Raw genomic sequence first — 17514 nt, forward strand, 5'->3', positions numbered from 1 at the left:
GTGATGACTTATTATCCTGCTGCATCACAAAGGGCTGCTCAATGAACATCAAAGGGTATGGCATGTCACTAAAGAATACTACGCTAGCTCCTTTGATTTGTGATTACAGTGAGGTGATCAAGAGGTAATCAGTTTTAGAGCATATAAACCTCGTCCAAAGCCATAATACTACCTGATCCATGTTAAATTGTTGCATTTTTCTGAATGCTACAGTTGCAATTTCTATGACTTCGAATTTATTTTCTGACTAACTTAGCTTTTTATAATGAACCAGTCAGTTAGTCCACAATACCTTTTTCCATTCTTGGAGTGTTACACCAAAGACAAAAAAAATGTATTTAATGACTTAAGCAAGCTCTCAAAATAGTTCTTTAAATGAGTATTTTGTTAAAGACATGTGAACCTGGAGAGTGAACCATGCCTAAAAAGACTCAAAGACAGGGCTAGTATCAACTGTCAGACGTACAGTGTATATATGTTGTGTGCTACAAGTGCTTATTTATATTGATTGAGATCTAGGCCTTTTCCAGTTCTAAACTGTCATAAATATATTTCAAATTACTAATTCCTATAACTTTTTTTTTTTTTAAGAATAATTTTAGGATATTTAAAATGAGCCCTTTGTTTGAGGTTTATTCAAAAATACTAAAATATAGGGTGTTCAAAAACATGTGTAAACATACGCCTTTTAAATGAGAATTTAGCAAGTTAATATTTTACATTATTACCAAATACAGTTCTGCCTTTGCCATCTTTGGTTGCAGAAGCTATAGACTATTTCTGAAGATAAATTCAAAGTTACAACGTTGAAGATTCTACATCTCTCTCTCTGTCATATTTCAAGATATGTACACACATGACTTGCTTTAAATTAATGCTTTAGAGGTGAATGATAAATGGAGACATGATAAAATATTGGGCAAAGAAATAATTCAATAATATAATGATATTATAATAATATTATAATAGTGAAAGGAATAATCAAAAACATTAAAGAAATGCACATGTAATTACATGTTTTCAACTATAAATTGATTAGTTTTTAGATTTGTAAACAGAATACTTAGAAATGTTTTTTGAGTTTAATTTTTTTAATGTATTGAATTTCTGTGCGCCTCTCTAAACTCTTGCTACTCTACTCACAGCTTCTGCTACACGAGACAGACCTGTGGTATGTAGCTAATGAATGTTCAATTAATGCAAATTTAATACAACATAAGAATCTTTAAGAAAATGTTGTATCATTCTTAAAAATAAAGCCGAATGTGATAATGATTTCACTTTTCATGCTCTCTTGCTTTTACCTATTTTGCTTTGTGTTAATTCTATGAAGTCCATTTGTAGGTATTGGAATGGTTCAGTGACAATCAGTGCCTCAGGTGGCACACCCTCGACTGTGAGAACCATTCCAATACCTACAAATGGACTTCATAGAATTAACACAAAGCAAAATAGGTAAAAGCAAGAGAGCATGAAAAGTGAAATCATTATCTCATTCGGCTTTATCTTTAAGAATGATACAACATTTTCTTAAAGATTCTTATGTTGTATTAAATTTGCATTAATTGAACATTCATTAGCTACATACCACAGGTCTGTCTCGTGTAGCAGAAGCTGTGAGTAGAGTAGCAAGAGTTTAGAGAGGCGCACAGAAATTCAATACATTAAAAAAATTAAACTCAAAAAACATTTCTAAGTATTCTGTTTACAAATCTAAAAACTAATCAATTTATAGTTGAAAACATGTAATTACATGTGCATTTCTTTAATGTTTTTGATTATTCCTTTCACTATTATAATATTATTATAATATCATTATATTATTGAATTATTTCTTTGCCCAATATTTTATCATGTCTCCATTTATCATTCACCTCTAAAGCATTAATTTAAAGCAAGTCATGTGTGTACATATCTTGAAATATGACAGAGAGAGAGATGTAGAATCTTCAACGTTGTAACTTTGAATTTATCTTCAGAAATAGTCTATAGCTTCTGCAACCAAAGATGGCAAAGGCAGAACTGTATTTGGTAATAATGTAAAATATTAACTTGCTAAATTCTCATTTAAAAGGCGTATGTTTACACATGTTTTTGAACACCCTATATTTTAGTATTTTTGAATAAACCTCAAACAAAGGGCTCATTTTAAATATCCTAAAATTATTCTTAAAAAAAAAAAAGTTATAGGAATTAGTAATTTGAAATATGTTTATGACAGTTTAGAACTGGAAAAGGCCTAGATCTCAATCAATATAAATAAGCACTTGTAGCACACAACATATATACACTGTACGTCTGACAGTTGATACTAGCCCTGTCTTTGAGTCTTTTTAGGCATGGTTCACTCTCCAGGTTCACATGTCTTTAACAAAATACTCATTTAAAGAACTATTTTGAGAGCTTGCTTAAGTCATTAAATACATTTTTTTTGTCTTTGGTGTAACACTCCAAGAATGGAAAAAGGTATTGTGGACTAACTGACTGGTTCATTATAAAAAGCTAAGTTAGTCAGAAAATAAATTCGAAGTCATAGAAATTGCAACTGTAGCATTCAGAAAAATGCAACAATTTAACATGGATCAGGTAGTATTATGGCTTTGGACGAGGTTTATATGCTCTAAAACTGATTACCTCTTGATCACCTCACTGTAATCACAAATCAAAGGAGCTAGCGTAGTATTCTTTAGTGACATGCCATACCCTTTGATGTTCATTGAGCAGCCCTTTGTGATGCAGCAGGATAATAAGTCATCACTCTAACATGTTTACGTTCAATTACAAGGACCATAAGAAGATCCACCGAGTTAGTAATAGTTACTAAAGAAGATCCACAGAGTTAGTAATATATTACAAACTTTTCAGTAACTAAGTACTGCCCTCATAAACCTGATTTAACCCTTATGGCAATTCTGCTATGACTTGCTCATGGAACTGCAGGCTCATGCTGATGGCCGGATCACAACCTGTTATGCATTTATGCTGTAGAATGAATGCATGACTTGGACTACATGCTCCTGTTATCATTCAAAAGACAGCTGTTCTGTTGGTTCAGTGACTTAAACTGTAGCAGTTGTAGGTCTATGTTTAGTACCTTCAGTGATGGCAGTAGAGTCTGGTGGTTCTGTAGAGGTTAGGGTAATCACTGAGGTGTGTGCAGTGTTAACACTGGTGTGTGTGGTGATGATACCCTCTCCTGATAGACCTGAGGGTAGGTGTGTTGTAGATGTCGTCACTGAAGTCAGCGGTGTTGTTACAGGGGCCAGTGTAGAAGAGGGTTCCATAGCTGGCAGCCAGAATGTTTTAAAGTCCTTGACAAATGTAACCCTAAAAATGTATATAAATGACAGTAACCCAACCATTATACATAGTACAACAATTTAAAAAATGTTACATTACACAATGAAAAGAGTTTGACATTATTAATAAGAAAACAACCTGAAGTAGTACATCTCAGGTTCAAACGTATGCCATTTGACCTGTACGTGTGTTTTAAGTTGATTATTTGTCTGTGTAACAACTTTTCCCTACAAAAAAAGGAACAGATGGAATGCATTTGATATATATTAACTCCTTAAGAAAATGTCAGTTAAATTAATAAAGATAAGCAAGATATATGTTTTCTCAGTTATTCTCAGGAAGTATAAATGTTGCACAATGCTAAAGTGTGTACAACCCTCACAACTGTCTTAATTGCAGTACCACAGGAACATTTTCAGGCTTTCAAAATTTAATGTTTTGCACAATGCAAATTCAGGATTAGAGGAGGCGTGCAAAGAAATGAGAGGTCCATGTATTGTGTTACTATTTTCATGAAGATTTAGGGAACTGACTGTTTTCAATACAAAGGAGCCAAAGATTAGGTGTAAACCTACATGCTGAAAATGTGTGGATATTATAGTGGGTCATAGAATAATGCCCAGGACATAATGTAATTATGTATGACAGTAAATAGATATGACTACTAATTAAAACAGTAATGATACAGCTCATACAGCTGTATTGAATATCAAGGTCATTAATATGTGAAGCTGTCTGTAAGGTTTTTGTAGCCGCTGCATTATATGTGCACAGAACAACGTAGGCCGAGGACAATCAATGCCTCAGGTGGCACACCCTCGACTGTGAGAACCATTCCAATACCTACAAATGGACTTCATAGAATTAACACAAAGCAAAGGGAAAAAATACTGCCTTGTTATCATGTGCATGTTTTCTAAATGGATGGAAGTGTTTCCTACAGGGAAGCAGGACGCTGAGGTGGTGGCAAAAGCTTTGTTGACCGAAGTTATTCCCAGGTGGGGAATTCCCAACAGAATAGTCAACGATAACGGTACCCCATTCGTGAATCAGGCATTAGACATGCTAAGCAAATACTATGGCATAGACATGCGCCAGCCTACCACCCCGCTAGTGGCAGAGCAGTGGAAAGGGAAAATGGCACACTCAAGTCCAAATTTGCAAAAACATGTCAGAAGACGGGCCTGGCATGGGCTAAGGCCCTCCCACTGGTGCGTATGAGCATGAGGATGGTACCAAAAGCAAAACACGGTCTTAGCCCATATGAGATTCTGTTTGAACGCCCACCAAATGCAGGATTCGGAGGAATGGGAGGAATCAACCAGCTGGAAGGAGCAATATCTGACATAATTTCTTATTGTGCTAGACTGCATGAATCTCTTTCTCAGATCCAGCTCCAGGTGAAGGCGAATCTTCCCGCAGAAGCAGACGGACCACTCCATGACCGGAAGCCCAGGGACAGGGTGGTGATTAAGGACCTTAGAATAATAAGCTGATGGAACAAACCACGGTGGCTGGGACCAGCACAGGTTCTCCTGACCACTCACACCGCCATTAAGGTCCAAGGAAGGAAAACTTGGATGCATGCGTCACATTGTAAGGGAGCTCCTGATCCAGAGAGGTGATGAGGTGACTGGCCTAAGGCGGGAGTAGGGAGAAAAAGGCTGCGTGCCACCCTCTCATCCCTAACATATCAAGACCGGTCGACCCTCACCTCCCTCGATAGGATGCTGATCCTTCTGTTATTGGCCCTGATGGGCCCAGAGACTAGTGGCTCCCCCAGCCAGAGTCCTCATTCCATCAGAGACAGTTCAGGACAAAAACTCAAGTAGGACAAAGCGAGAAGCGACCATGCCTCACTGGTGGCGTGGATATCATCTGTGGGACCCCTGGATGACTCCGGGGGCAACAATGGGTTGACTGGAGTTGTATAAAATGAGGGCCTATCCATAAACAAACTCTTTAGAATTATTACCAAATGTGCAAGTTAACTACATTGCCATGAAGATTTTGAACTCTGTTATTAATTATGCCATTTTATCAAAATCAGCAAAATCCTTTAAAAGTTTATTAATGTTAATGACTTTCTTATTTTTGGCACAGTTTATACTATATTATATTTAAAGACTACATTCTATGTCAAATTGGATAAAGCCCACAATTGTTCCAGAATAGGAATTTTAGAATGAATGCACATGCCTTCACTGTTGATGGAAAAGAAGATCCTGCTATCATTTTGATTTTTTGACATAAAGTAAGGGAAAAAAAACGCTTACATGGATGCCAGCACAGTTCTGCAGTTGGCTATTGCTCACGTCAATCAGAGTGAAAGTACCCTTAGGTTCCTTGTTGATAGCTAGGGTTGCTTTCAGCATGAAACCTTTGAATCCTTGAGAGTCAGCAATGAGAGACACTTTAGCAATAAAGAAAATGGTTTTTCTACATTATCTTGATACAGTGCAGAGCACACAACAGAAAATGGATGTGCTTTCTTGTTCGTCAAACTGTTTTAAACAGTTATATTAATTACAGACCTGGTTTACATAGAGTCCATGACTAAATTAATAAATAGACCAAAACATGTTCTAATTTGTCCTCATTATAAAGCCTAAACTTGTGTTGTACAGTTGTTTTAATAATAAAAATGTTAATATTGCAAATTTAGAGGCACCTTATGATGTTGCACCCTGCAATTAGATTAAAATATTTAGAAGGCTGGATTATGAATCACAGGAAAGGCATCCAATGAGACCCACCTGTAACATCCTGCCCTTTATTTGCATCAGTGATATTAATATACGGGGGATGCACACTAAAAGGAGGATTGGTATTCTGATGTTGCCAGTGAGCGTGATCAACTTCCATTGTTTCACATATGTCTGGAGAACCATCAAAATTGCCATCACTGTAACATTTCACAAAGTTCCATGAAGCTCCCCCAAAGGCAATAAAAAATAGCACTCTGACTCTCTCCATTTATGAAACAAAAATGAAATAGAACATTGTTTAGATGGTCTCACAAAATTCACAGCTAACATAAATGAAGACATTACTGCAATAGCAAAATGTTTATGATGGTGTTTTAAAAGGCATTGCTATTGACCTCAGAAAGAAAGTAACCTTTTTAAAATTATCATCATTCAAATTATAGGAACAGTTAAATTAATAACTATTCAAATATATAGAACTTTTTACTGTATAGTTTATCAACTATTGCTTGATTTATTTGTCAGGTACCGTTAATATTACAGATACTATTATTATTACTACTAATATAATACACAAAGTACACCACTACTGAACATAAACCTTGCAGTCACTTCATTTACTTTTGTAAACACCGGTTACATTTAGGAGACAAACAAAATCAGTCACGAACGCTTCCAACAGCAATATAAAATACGTGAAATAAGATGGAACTCCAGCTATAAATGACAAGGAACAAACTACCTTAAATCAAATCTCTTGGACAACCAAAGACGAAAACTCAGTGGCTCTTTGAACGTTTCGGGAAGTACACCCTGTGATTAACCTGGAGGCTGGACAAGAGCTACACCTTTACACTTAATAATTGAAGCTTAATATTTAACACGCTGCCTGTATGCAGCTACACTAAATCCGATATTCTTCTCTGTTTCTGCTAACATCACGTTTCAGTTACTAAGTCACGACGTGACAAGTGACAAGGGCTAGGCGGCTCTGCAAGACAGTGGTACGGATTTTATCTACTTCATTATTCAGCAATGCCAAGGCGTTTTCAATCCTATTGGCTAAATTAAGTACCTGCCATGCCAAACCATTAGTTTTATAAAGGACAGTAGTTCCTCCTCCCAGGAACAAATTCCAACCCACGTTCGCTCCAGGGTTAATGATGAGAAATATTTGTCATTTCATTCTATTCTAGCTCTTCAGTCGCGGCCAAAGGTTTTGAGACTAGCACAAATTTTGGTTTTCACAAAGTTTGCTGCTTCAGCTTTTATTGTAGAAATTTGCATTAACTCTAGATTGTGAAGAGTAATGAGATGAATTACAATTAATTGCAAAGTCATTCCTTGCCATGAAAATTAATTTAATCACATTTGCATTTACATTTATGACATTTAGCAGACGCTCTTATCCAGAGCGACTTACAAAAGTGCTCTGTCATTTACTCATAAAATATCCTAGTACAGTACAGTAGATTAGAGTCCAACATACCAATGAACTAGAATACTGTAGAATACAGGGATCAATGCTGATACCTAGAAGTACAAAATACATAAGGTCTATCTTAAACAATGATAAGTGCAATAAACAATAAGTGCTAGAGTTTGTTAAACAACATAAATAGTACCTTACAATAAGTACTAATTTAGTCAGTCAATATGGGAGCAGTGTCAGTTGTCCTTTAAATATTCTGCAAATAGATGTGTCATCAGTCTGCATTTGAAGACCGCAAGGGACAGCAAGTGGGAGTTCATTCCACCATCTTGGAGCCAGGACAGTCTCGATGCTTGTCGTCCATGAAGCCAGGTATTTCAAGCCGAGCCGTACTTTAGGTTCGAAGTATTCGAAGTGTGTGTGTGTGTGTGTATGTGTGTCTATATTTATATATATATATATATATATATATTGTGGAAGAAAAATCAATAGGACTCAAGCCAGATGTGCAGATGAGGGAGCTTTATTGGTTCTGTCCCTTATGCATCGAGGGAGAAAAGCCTCAAACTTCTCTCTCACATGAATTCATATACCCCTACCATTCCCTGTTGTTCTCTCATGAGCTGATCTCGTGATTCCAGGCAGCAGGCATCTCAACTGTCCTTGAACATTCTTTCCTGCTAAAAGCTAGTTGTTACTCTCTGCTGCTGCACCCCTGCCCAGCAACAGTTAAGTGATAACTGTCATACTCCATCACTTTTCTACTCGCCTTTCTTGCAGACTGGTCAAGATGAGGGCAAAGGTCACATAAAGATCACATATTTCTTACTTCCTCCTTTAAGCAAGCATTAAGCATTTTCCCTCATAATATATATTGGCAATGTTTGCCCAAAAGCTGATATTTGGCATGCCAAGGGGAATTACAGAAGTCTTAAAGGGGCAACACAGTAAATATTACCTCTTTTCTTCAAATGGATGTATTTGTCAATAAAAAGTTTAAAAATGTATGAAATGCTTTTAATTGTACTTCACTATACCATATAAACATCTGACAAAAGGATCTAAAAAACTGAGACAGTAAATGTTGTGAAAACCAAAATTTGTCAGTCTCAAAACTTTTGTACACGACTGAACACTGCACCCGGTCTCCCATATTGGAATTACCATTTTTATATAGTGTTTAAAATAATACTTTAAAAATTTTAGATACACGTTACCTAGGAGACTTTATTCGTTCCCATAAAACTACACCGCAGATTCCCAGTTAGAATGTCATGTGCTGTGTGCCGCATGCTGATTTCATTTGGAACTCTATTCAGATGCACATCTCTATGTTCATATCGACTTACTTCACAGCATAAAGCTTCAGCAGGTGTCCCTGGTTGCTTTTCAATTCCTTACCCATGTGCTGGCTTTCAAGGAACAGTTTTATTGTAAAGTAAATTCATTCAGCTGCAGACTAGATTAAGTATATATATACACTGTATATAGATAGATAGATAGCTCATAGCCTGGGCATAACTGTGGACAACCATTTGTCATTCTCAACTCATGTTTCAAATCTGACCCGGGCTTGCAGATTTATCCTTTGTAACATACGAAGGATTCAGCCTTTTCTCTTGCAGGGAGCTGCCCAGGAACTTGGGCAGTTTCTTGTAATCTCAAAGATAGACTACTGCAATTCAATACTTGCTGGTGTTCCTCTAAGAGCCATCAGAAGTCTACGGCTTGTCCAGAATGCAGCAGCACGACTGGTCTTCAATCTTCCGAAGTTCACACATGTCACTCCACTGCTGTGCTCCCTTCAATGGCTTCTAGTAGCTGCCCGGATCAGGTTTAAAACCTTGATGCTTGACATTTTCACATAGCGTAATTTACGATTTAAGATAATCTTTATACACCCTGTGTATCCTATTTATCGCTCCCATTACTACGGAAAGCCCGTTTCCTACAACATAAAAATGCGCAGTAACGAAAATTATATTTATAGGACATATTAATCGTTTATTATGGATAGCCTTGTACATGGTAGCGCATAAGGTGGTGGGTGGGGCAACTTAATCACGTGTTTAACAAGCGATCCAATCAGAAGTCTCCCTGAGACAACCACTTAATTTCAAACGATACGCTTGGTGTGGGAACCTGGGTTAAGATTTCTGCTAGTTAGCTGGCTAGCTAGCGAGATTGTTTTGTCGTTTCGACTTGGCTGGAAGTCGTGAAGTACTGTTTGTGTATAAATAAATGACAGATATTACACATTTAAGCGTATCGTTATCAAGCCATTTTGTCTCGGATGTCAGTGGCACCGTCTCGATGGACACGCATATTATCACACCCGGTCCATACAGAGCCACTAAACTGGTAAGAAATCAATCTGGCTAATTTGCTGGCTAGCTAATTACATTTTAGCTGGCCAACATATCTCGATGTGGAGCTAGCTGGTTGTTTTGTTGCTTTTAGGCATCAACATGGTCCGTGCACCCTTAGTTTGTACAATTTGTGCCATTTAGTTGTAATTTAACGTGCATACCCGGCTCGTTTTAATATGCTATGATCTCGGTGTTGAAAATGGCATTCATTTGGGAAGGACAGACCAGTAACAATCAACACTGAATTTTCATATGTTTTTGTAGTGGAATGAAGTGACTAAACTTTTCCGAGCGGGAATGCCTCTGAAAAAACATCGGCAGCACTTCAAGGTTTACACGAATTGCTTTACCGCAACTGCAGCCGTTGACTGGTTGCACGAACTTCTGAGGAGCAACAGCAATTTTGGGCCAGAAGTCACTAGGCAACAGACTGTTCAGCTGATGAAGAAATTTTTAAAAAATCATGTTATTGAGGATGTAAAAGGACGATGGGGTTTGGAACATCTGGAAGACAACAGTGTTCTGTACAGGTAGGCTGGATATAGCGATATCTATTATACACTATTTACTTAAATGTGGAAATTTCTGATGGAAAAGGGACAGTGCTTGGGCCTGTTTTTATAGAAGAATGTTTGCAGGTTTCCATCTACATCCCCACTGAAGCCAGTTCCTGTTTGTCCTCAAAGTATAAGGGGAAAGAGTGTGATTTTAAAGGAAAAAGAAGGTTTCTTCAAGTTAAGAGGTTCAAAGAAATTTGCTCAAGAAATCCAAGTGAGTCCAGGTCACAGTGATTTTTATTTTTTAATTTAATTAATGAATTCTCATAGGATTTCTGCATCTTTCTGTGATCCAATTGCGCACACTGCCCCACAGGAAAATATAGCTCCACCAGCAGAAGATGCACCCACTGGCACACCATCAGATGAGACTGTGGACTATAGAGATATCACAGAGGAAGACATTCAGGACATCTGGAAGACTGTAACATTAACACAGTAAGTTACACAGAAGAAGGCAGAAATGGGACCAAATTGGCACCGTAAAGCTTTAAATGACTGACAAAGATTAAAACTTGAATTTGTTTGCTGCATTGCTCTTGTGCAGGAAGCTTTGTTGTTATAAAGACATGGTCTGTGTTGTTGTATTATTTTACAATGTTATGTTGTTGTATTTCATCAGTTTACAGAAGATGTTGGGTTTGCCCTCCTTGGATGATATTTTGAATCCAGCACAAGTCTGTCCTCACTTCATTATTTATAACATGACCAAAGTCAACAAGCATGGAGTTGTTGCTCTAGAAGATAGAATGGGTAAGGAAATAAAGCTCAGTGTCGTGGCGCTGGAACACACATTTGCTGTGGTCATGCTCAGAGCCTAATGTTTTTATTTACAGATGATCTGCCCCATTGGGTTTTGTCTGCTATGAAATGTCTTGCAAACTGTAAGTATGAATACAATTCAAATCTTCAATGATATAATAGTTAATAGCCTACATGTTCATAGTAAAGCTCACACTGATGTCACTAAAAGTGATTTTAGATACTCTTACTTGGTGGTAGGTCTTTAGTCAGCAGTATCCTCTGCCATGCCTTTGTTTGGTAATATATGAAGAGAGAAATCCCTCCACCATATTTGGCCATGATGGTGGTGTTCTTGGGGTAATGTGCTGTGCTGTTTGTGCTAAAATTACAGCTTTGTAGTTAGTTAGGCAAAGGTCTTGCCTTCTAAGAGTATTGTTCCCTTAAAACATCTAAGTAACCGGTCAAACTGATCTTTGATACTTGCTGGAAAGAGGTTGCTGAAGTTTTGTTGTTGGGTTGGAAAACTAAAAATGTACTAAAGGCCATTTAAATTTCAGCCTAGGTAGTAAATGATTATCAATAAATAAATGAAGCTTTCAGTGCCCTTCTCTGTTAATTTTTGTATTTTGTTTTTTATTGTAGCTGTGTGATGTTGCACAAAATAATTTTGCAATTATGTGGTTAGGTGCCAAACACCCTTTTATAAAGTGTCAGTAAATTAGCACCATAGATACATTAAAATGTGTTCTTTCTCCCTGTGCATTTGTTTATTCTATGCTTCTTTTTTATTGACATTTGAAGGGCCAAAGTTTGATTCAACCCAGCCGTCTTATCCAGGCTTTGAGAGAGACGTCTTCAGAACGGTCTCTGACTACTTCTGCAGTCTCCCTCAGCCGCTTCTTACCTTTCAGTACTACGAGTTGTTTGTTAACATCCTGGGTATGTGTGGAAGTCGGCTGTATGTATATATTTGTCAGCCTGTTATAAGCCCTGTCGTATTGTCTCTCTTATATCTACAACAACACGCATTACCAGTTAGCTGACTGAGCCTGGTTGTGGATCTAGTGTAAACGTTTCGGTCCTCACTGCTATTCTAACACGTTCGTTGTGACCTTTTGAAGAATGAGGGATGCTGCTCATTTAAACTTTTCGGGTTTTTTTCCCCACACTCACATTTTATCCCTCTAAATGAAAAATAATGCCAGACACTGTTTATTTATTGTCATTACCAGTATCAGATCACAGCAGTGAAATGGCAATAAGAGTAAGAGGGATAAAATACTAAAATGGATTAACTTTTTTTTTGGTTTTTTTTTCCCTGTCGAAGTGAAGTTGTCCCAGATTAACAGATTGCGCATGTCGAACTGCTTTTGATGCCGTACACCTTTTTTTGTTAAACTAACCTTTGTGTGTTTTGTGTGCAAGTACTTCCTCTTTCCCCAGCGTCCTTGTCTGCTTGGTTGTTCATGCTTTATTTGGTCCTTTGCTAGTTTTGTGTGGCTACGTCACGGCTCCTAGAATTCAGCGGGGAAAGCGCAAAAATTTAGAAGAGCCAAGCTGTCAGCAGCCAGCCAAAGCCCCTCACCTGAACAACGCCAGGCTCTTCCGCTCCACCGAATGCCTCTTGCTGAGCTTGATCAGAAAGCAGTCCTTTGAGGAGGATGAGTCTCCCATGAGAGAGGTGCTCACCACCAAAGTAAAGACCCGGTCTGCAGCCCCAAGAGCACGCTCCAACACCGGTGCTCCAGTTAGCAGGTTTCGGCCCAGAAGCTGTTCCCTGGAGAGAATCCTGGATGAATCGGCTGATTCGTGCTCAAAACGTGAGCTCTTCAGGTCGGCCGAGAGCCTCACCTCCTGCAGGACTAATGGCAGTGACTGTTCATCCTCCAGGACTAATAGCAGTGACCGTACATCCTCCCAAACCAGTTCTCCAGAAGCTATGGATCCTAAATCTGAAGGTCAGGGTTCTTCCTCCAGGGCCAGCCCCTCCTCTGACGCCTCTGCGGGTGGGGCTGGTGACATGCACTTCTCTCAAAACAGTAGCAACAACTTGAGCTCACATCTTCCCTTGGACCACCCAACCGACCACAGAGCCTTCAGGCCCCGCCCCAGAAGCATCGGAAACTGCCTTGACCTGGTCAATGTAGCGGAGCACGCGCCGATGTCTGCCAGCACCTTTAGCATAAATGCTCCAGTAGCAGAAATCACTATGAGACCAGACTTCTCCTCCACCATTAGCCTCAGAGGTCTCGGCTCGGACCGTTTGCATGGAAGCTGCTTGGATGTGGGCATAGGGCCAGCTCTGACCAGACGCTGTCACAGCTCTCTGGATCTGTGCAGGCCTGTGCCCGCTCTCCCTTCAGTGTCTTCTGTTGCACGTCGCCTGAGTCCTGAGCAAAGTAAGGCCTGCATGAGTCTGTCCACAACACCACCAGGATGTGAGCTTCCTGCATTTATGTTGTTTGTGGCTCTGTGCATGTTGTCTAACAGTCTTTTCTAACACACGTGACACATCTCGTAGCATTCTTATTAACAATAATTTCTCTTCTTTTGCATGTTATCAATCCAGTTAGTTTTGGTATTTTAAAATGGTTGTTTTAAACAATTATCAATGGATTTTCAAAACAATCTACTTCTCTTTAAATATAATTTTTGATGTAAAGACATATCTACAATGATTGTGTGTTTGCTGCAGCTTGTAAACAGATTGGAAAGATTTTCAGTTGACCTGCATGTTTTTCTGATATTCCTCCTCAACACAAACTCAGTTGTGTTGTGTATGACCTACACAAAGCTTTCTTTAATACATCCTGCCTCATGTACTACATAAGCATTTGTTTAACTCTGAGTAACTGACATTCAATATGATTTAGTTAGTTATGCTGATTACCAGCTGGGTTGAATACTAGGTGACATTCTCTTATTTTCTCTCATTTCCTATCTAATATGGGCTGTGCTGTATTGTTACGCTGTGAAAAGTCCCACCTTTACTATGTTCTTTCTGCTTGTTGGGCAGCCTTGCTGCAGCCGGCGTTGGAGCGCCTAGCCATCGAAGCCCTACAGCTCTGCACCCTGCTCCTCCCACCCGCCTCTCGCCGCAAGCTGCAGCTGCTCCTGCGCATGGTCTCGCGCATGAGCCAGAACGTGGACATGCCACAGCTGCACGACGTCATTAGCACCCGCACGCTGGTGAGCATTGACAGCCCTGTGCACCTCCGTCGCTGCCAGCTACTGTTAAACAGTGTTCTGCACACATCATCTTGCACTTAGCAGTTAACAGACACAGTTATTGTAATGTAATGTAATGGTTAAATTACTTTTGTTCTGCCTTTGGGAAATGCTTTGTTTTTACCCTCCTTTTTTTCTTCAGCTAATGAATAAAGAAATGTATTTATGTAGTGCATAAAACGTGTGTGTGTGTGTGTGTGTGTGTGTGTGTGTGTGTGTGTGTGTGTGTGTCTAGTTGGTGCAAACATTTTCTCGCTGTGTATTGAGCTGCGAGGAGGATATGGATCTGGATGAGCTATTGGCCACCAGGTTGCTGTCCTTCCTCATGGACCATCATCAGGAGGTCATGCAAGTGCCTTTGTACCTGCGTAATGCTGTTGAGGACCATATTGCTTACCTCAGATCACAGGTGATGCAACACAATCTTTCTGGGCGTCACCCAGAGCAAGGGCTAAATGTTTTCATTCATGAGTCATGTACCATTTAAGATAATCTGATTTATAGTAAATCCACTCTTAGATTTGTGCTAGTGTAAAGAGTTGGAATAAGAGCGATGTCTGGAGGAAATCTTGTCAGCTTTCTAACTCAATATTTTTGTCCTGCATTTCTCTGCAGTGATGAATGGAAATCTTTGAGGTTTCCTATTTTGAGAAGGAAATCGTCGTTTAGCTTACTAATAAACCATAATGCCCTTTGATGGATAACCTGCAAGCATTGTATAGTTTACACTTATGGTTTACAATCAATTCCATTATCAAATGGTCATAGCAGGTATATAATTCTACACCAAAGGCTTGTAAAACTGATCAGTTCAGTGATTCGTTTACAAATGGATCCTCTTGTCCCTCATAGGTGAGACACCCTGGTGTGGGTTCCGGCGTCACAGTGCCAACCTACTCATTCTGCAGGCAGATCAGCATGCAGGAGTTTGAGGAGCAGAAGTTGTCCTTGTCTCAGGCGGCCGTCTCCGACCTTCTGGAAAGCCTCATCAAGGACAAAGCCATGTTGGCCAAGGAGAAGAAAAAGAAGCTCAAACTGGTAACATGCCTACGAAATGCGTGTTTGGGTCGGGGGCTTGCCTGATTTGAATGTGCAACATCTGAATACGTCTCATAATGGTTTTCACACTGTTGGATTGTGCGGTTATACCCATATTGTCTTCTCAGTTTCAGAAGGAGTATCCTGATATCTACTCTCGCCGCTTCCCCACCACGGAGAGTGAGGCGCAACTTTTTACAAATAAACCAAAGATCAAACCGCCAATGTTGATTGGCATGAAGAAGACTAGAGCATTCAGTATTCGAAACTGAAAACCTCAGAGTGCGTGCATGTGTGTACCGTTGTACATACAGAATGTCCTATTTGTTTTGTGAAAAACACTTTATAGCTAAATGAGGTGTTTTTGTACATGCAGTTCAGGGATTTGTCATTGATTTGATTTCCCCCCCCAGTGGTCTTTACTCTGTCCTGGATACCCTCTATGTGGATTCAGGTGTGTTAGAGTAGAGCCTGTGCAGTGCATGGGATTTCCAGGATTGGGAGAACAAATGATTTAGAGTATAGCCTGGGATTAAGTGTTTGAGTGTCATGCCAGCTACTTCAGTTATGGGTGTAGAATATTAGTGTTTTAATACATTTGACTTTTCATGTCTTCTAATGTCTCTCTTCATTTAATTACTATTTATTTCAAACGCATTCATTGTTGGGAGACTCGGACAACAGCCTGGGGTCAGTCTTTTCCAAAATTGTATTGAAGGTCATTTTGAACTTTTGGTTTTTTAAATAGAATTAACTCTGTGATGCTTTTGGGAGACTGAGTCCTGTGTACAAACAACTACTTGGAACGTCAGGCAAGTGAAACTCACATTAAATGTTTACAATAAGATTAACCCAATTTGTTTAACCGAAGCAAGGCTGTAAGTGAAATGAAGGTATGTCTTGTTTATTGTTAGTATAGTGTATTGTGTAGTTGTTTCAGGTTTGCTTTATTTATTCTTTTTCATCTTATAATTTTTTTTGTTTCTGCAAGTACATTTTTACCCCTATATTTTAACTTTTAAGTGTTTCATTTTAAGTGTTCTTAAATGCCATGCATAATATCTGGCAGGTTAATTTCTGGGCTGTGTTTCTTTTATTAAGGACGTGATTCAGTCTGAATTGGCATGCTATAATTCTGTTATGTGATCATGTTTAACTGACATATTTTGGAGGGTTATTTCATGACCGTGGGATTTGTTAGCCTGCTTGTAAATTAAGCCTGTCCAGCAGAAGTAAAGGCAAGGGACTGGACACCTCAGACCTTCGGTCTTTTTATCCCTCTATGGGATGGAAGTGATTTTGCACTGTTTATCTCACTTATTAAGCGAGGTGTTACCACAACAGTTGATGCATCTTGACAATCTAATGTTTTTAACAGACCTGCATATAATTTTATATATGACTTTTTTTGTTTTTCCCGTTACTGTACTCTTTGGTCAGGCATCCCAAAAATCATAGGCTTTAACTGCCGTGTGTGTGTGTGTGTGTGTGTGTGTGTGTGTGTGTGTGTGGGTGGGTCTGCGTATGTGTGTGTGCGTGGGTGGCAGTTCAAGTTCTATAATTTAGTTGAGAACATGTATTGAATAAGTATTTACAATACAATGTTAATTCTGTCAGAATATATACTGATTTGGTGTGGAATTTCTGCTTAATTTGTGCTATGCAAGAAACCTGTGAATAAAGCTTGGTTCCCTATGAATGTGTGCTGTTTTGTCCTATGAATTGGCTCTTTTGTCAGTGAGCTGTTAAGTTAATTCTCTCTGTTAACAAAAGAGAAGAAATGGTGATGAATTCCATGCTGCTCTGAGCCTGGCTGATTCTGTATACTAAAGCTAGAGCAAAAGAGATTAATCCCTTTCACATTCTCACACAGCTTTCACAGACACGATCAGTAATATTAACTGCATTTTGCTGTTTGTTTTATGTAAAAATTATTTTGACATCAATAATTTTAATCTTTAAACATTTTGGGTGCTTTTCTTTGGGGGGGGGGGGGGGAATTCTTGTTGCATTCATTTAAACATAAAAGCAGCACTTGAGACAAAGCTAGTGATGCTTCACAGAAAAGAGGTATAATCCCAGCAATAATTAAACTGTGGTCTAGTAGTGTTTCTTAATTCAGTACATCAGGTGGCTTG

At 38.9% G+C, this 17514-nt stretch overlaps 1 protein-coding gene across 1 annotated transcript; it reads left to right on the plus strand.

Annotated features, from left to right (window-relative positions):
• The first annotated feature begins 9587 nt into the window (after nucleotides 1-9587).
• On the plus strand, nucleotides 9588-17038 carry depdc1a (DEP domain containing 1a). Its single transcript, XM_027016051.2, has 11 exons — nucleotides 9588-9801; nucleotides 10074-10339; nucleotides 10448-10580; nucleotides 10683-10804; nucleotides 10989-11119; nucleotides 11203-11250; nucleotides 11912-12049; nucleotides 14127-14299; nucleotides 14574-14747; nucleotides 15191-15376; nucleotides 15505-17038. The coding sequence occupies exons 1-11, from the start codon at nucleotides 9682-9684 to the stop codon at nucleotides 15646-15648; spliced, it is 1635 nt and encodes a 544-aa protein (XP_026871852.2). The 5' UTR covers nucleotides 9588-9681; the 3' UTR covers nucleotides 15649-17038.
• The last annotated feature ends 476 nt before the right edge of the window (nucleotides 17039-17514 follow it).

This window comes from Electrophorus electricus, chromosome 23 (assembly GCF_013358815.1).
Source record: "Electrophorus electricus isolate fEleEle1 chromosome 23, fEleEle1.pri, whole genome shotgun sequence".
In the NCBI taxonomy this organism is placed as follows: Eukaryota; Metazoa; Chordata; class Actinopteri; order Gymnotiformes; family Gymnotidae; genus Electrophorus; species Electrophorus electricus.

Coding starts and splice junctions, on each gene's coding strand:
- depdc1a (XM_027016051.2), top strand. CDS start 9,682: ATGACAGATATTACACATTTAAGCGTATCGTTATCAAGCCATTTTGTC. Junction 10,340..10,447: donor GACAACAGTGTTCTGTACAG/GTAGGCTGGATA, acceptor GAATGTTTGCAG/GTTTCCATCTACATCCCCAC. Junction 11,120..11,202: donor TGCTCTAGAAGATAGAATGG/GTAAGGAAATAA, acceptor TTTTATTTACAG/ATGATCTGCCCCATTGGGTT.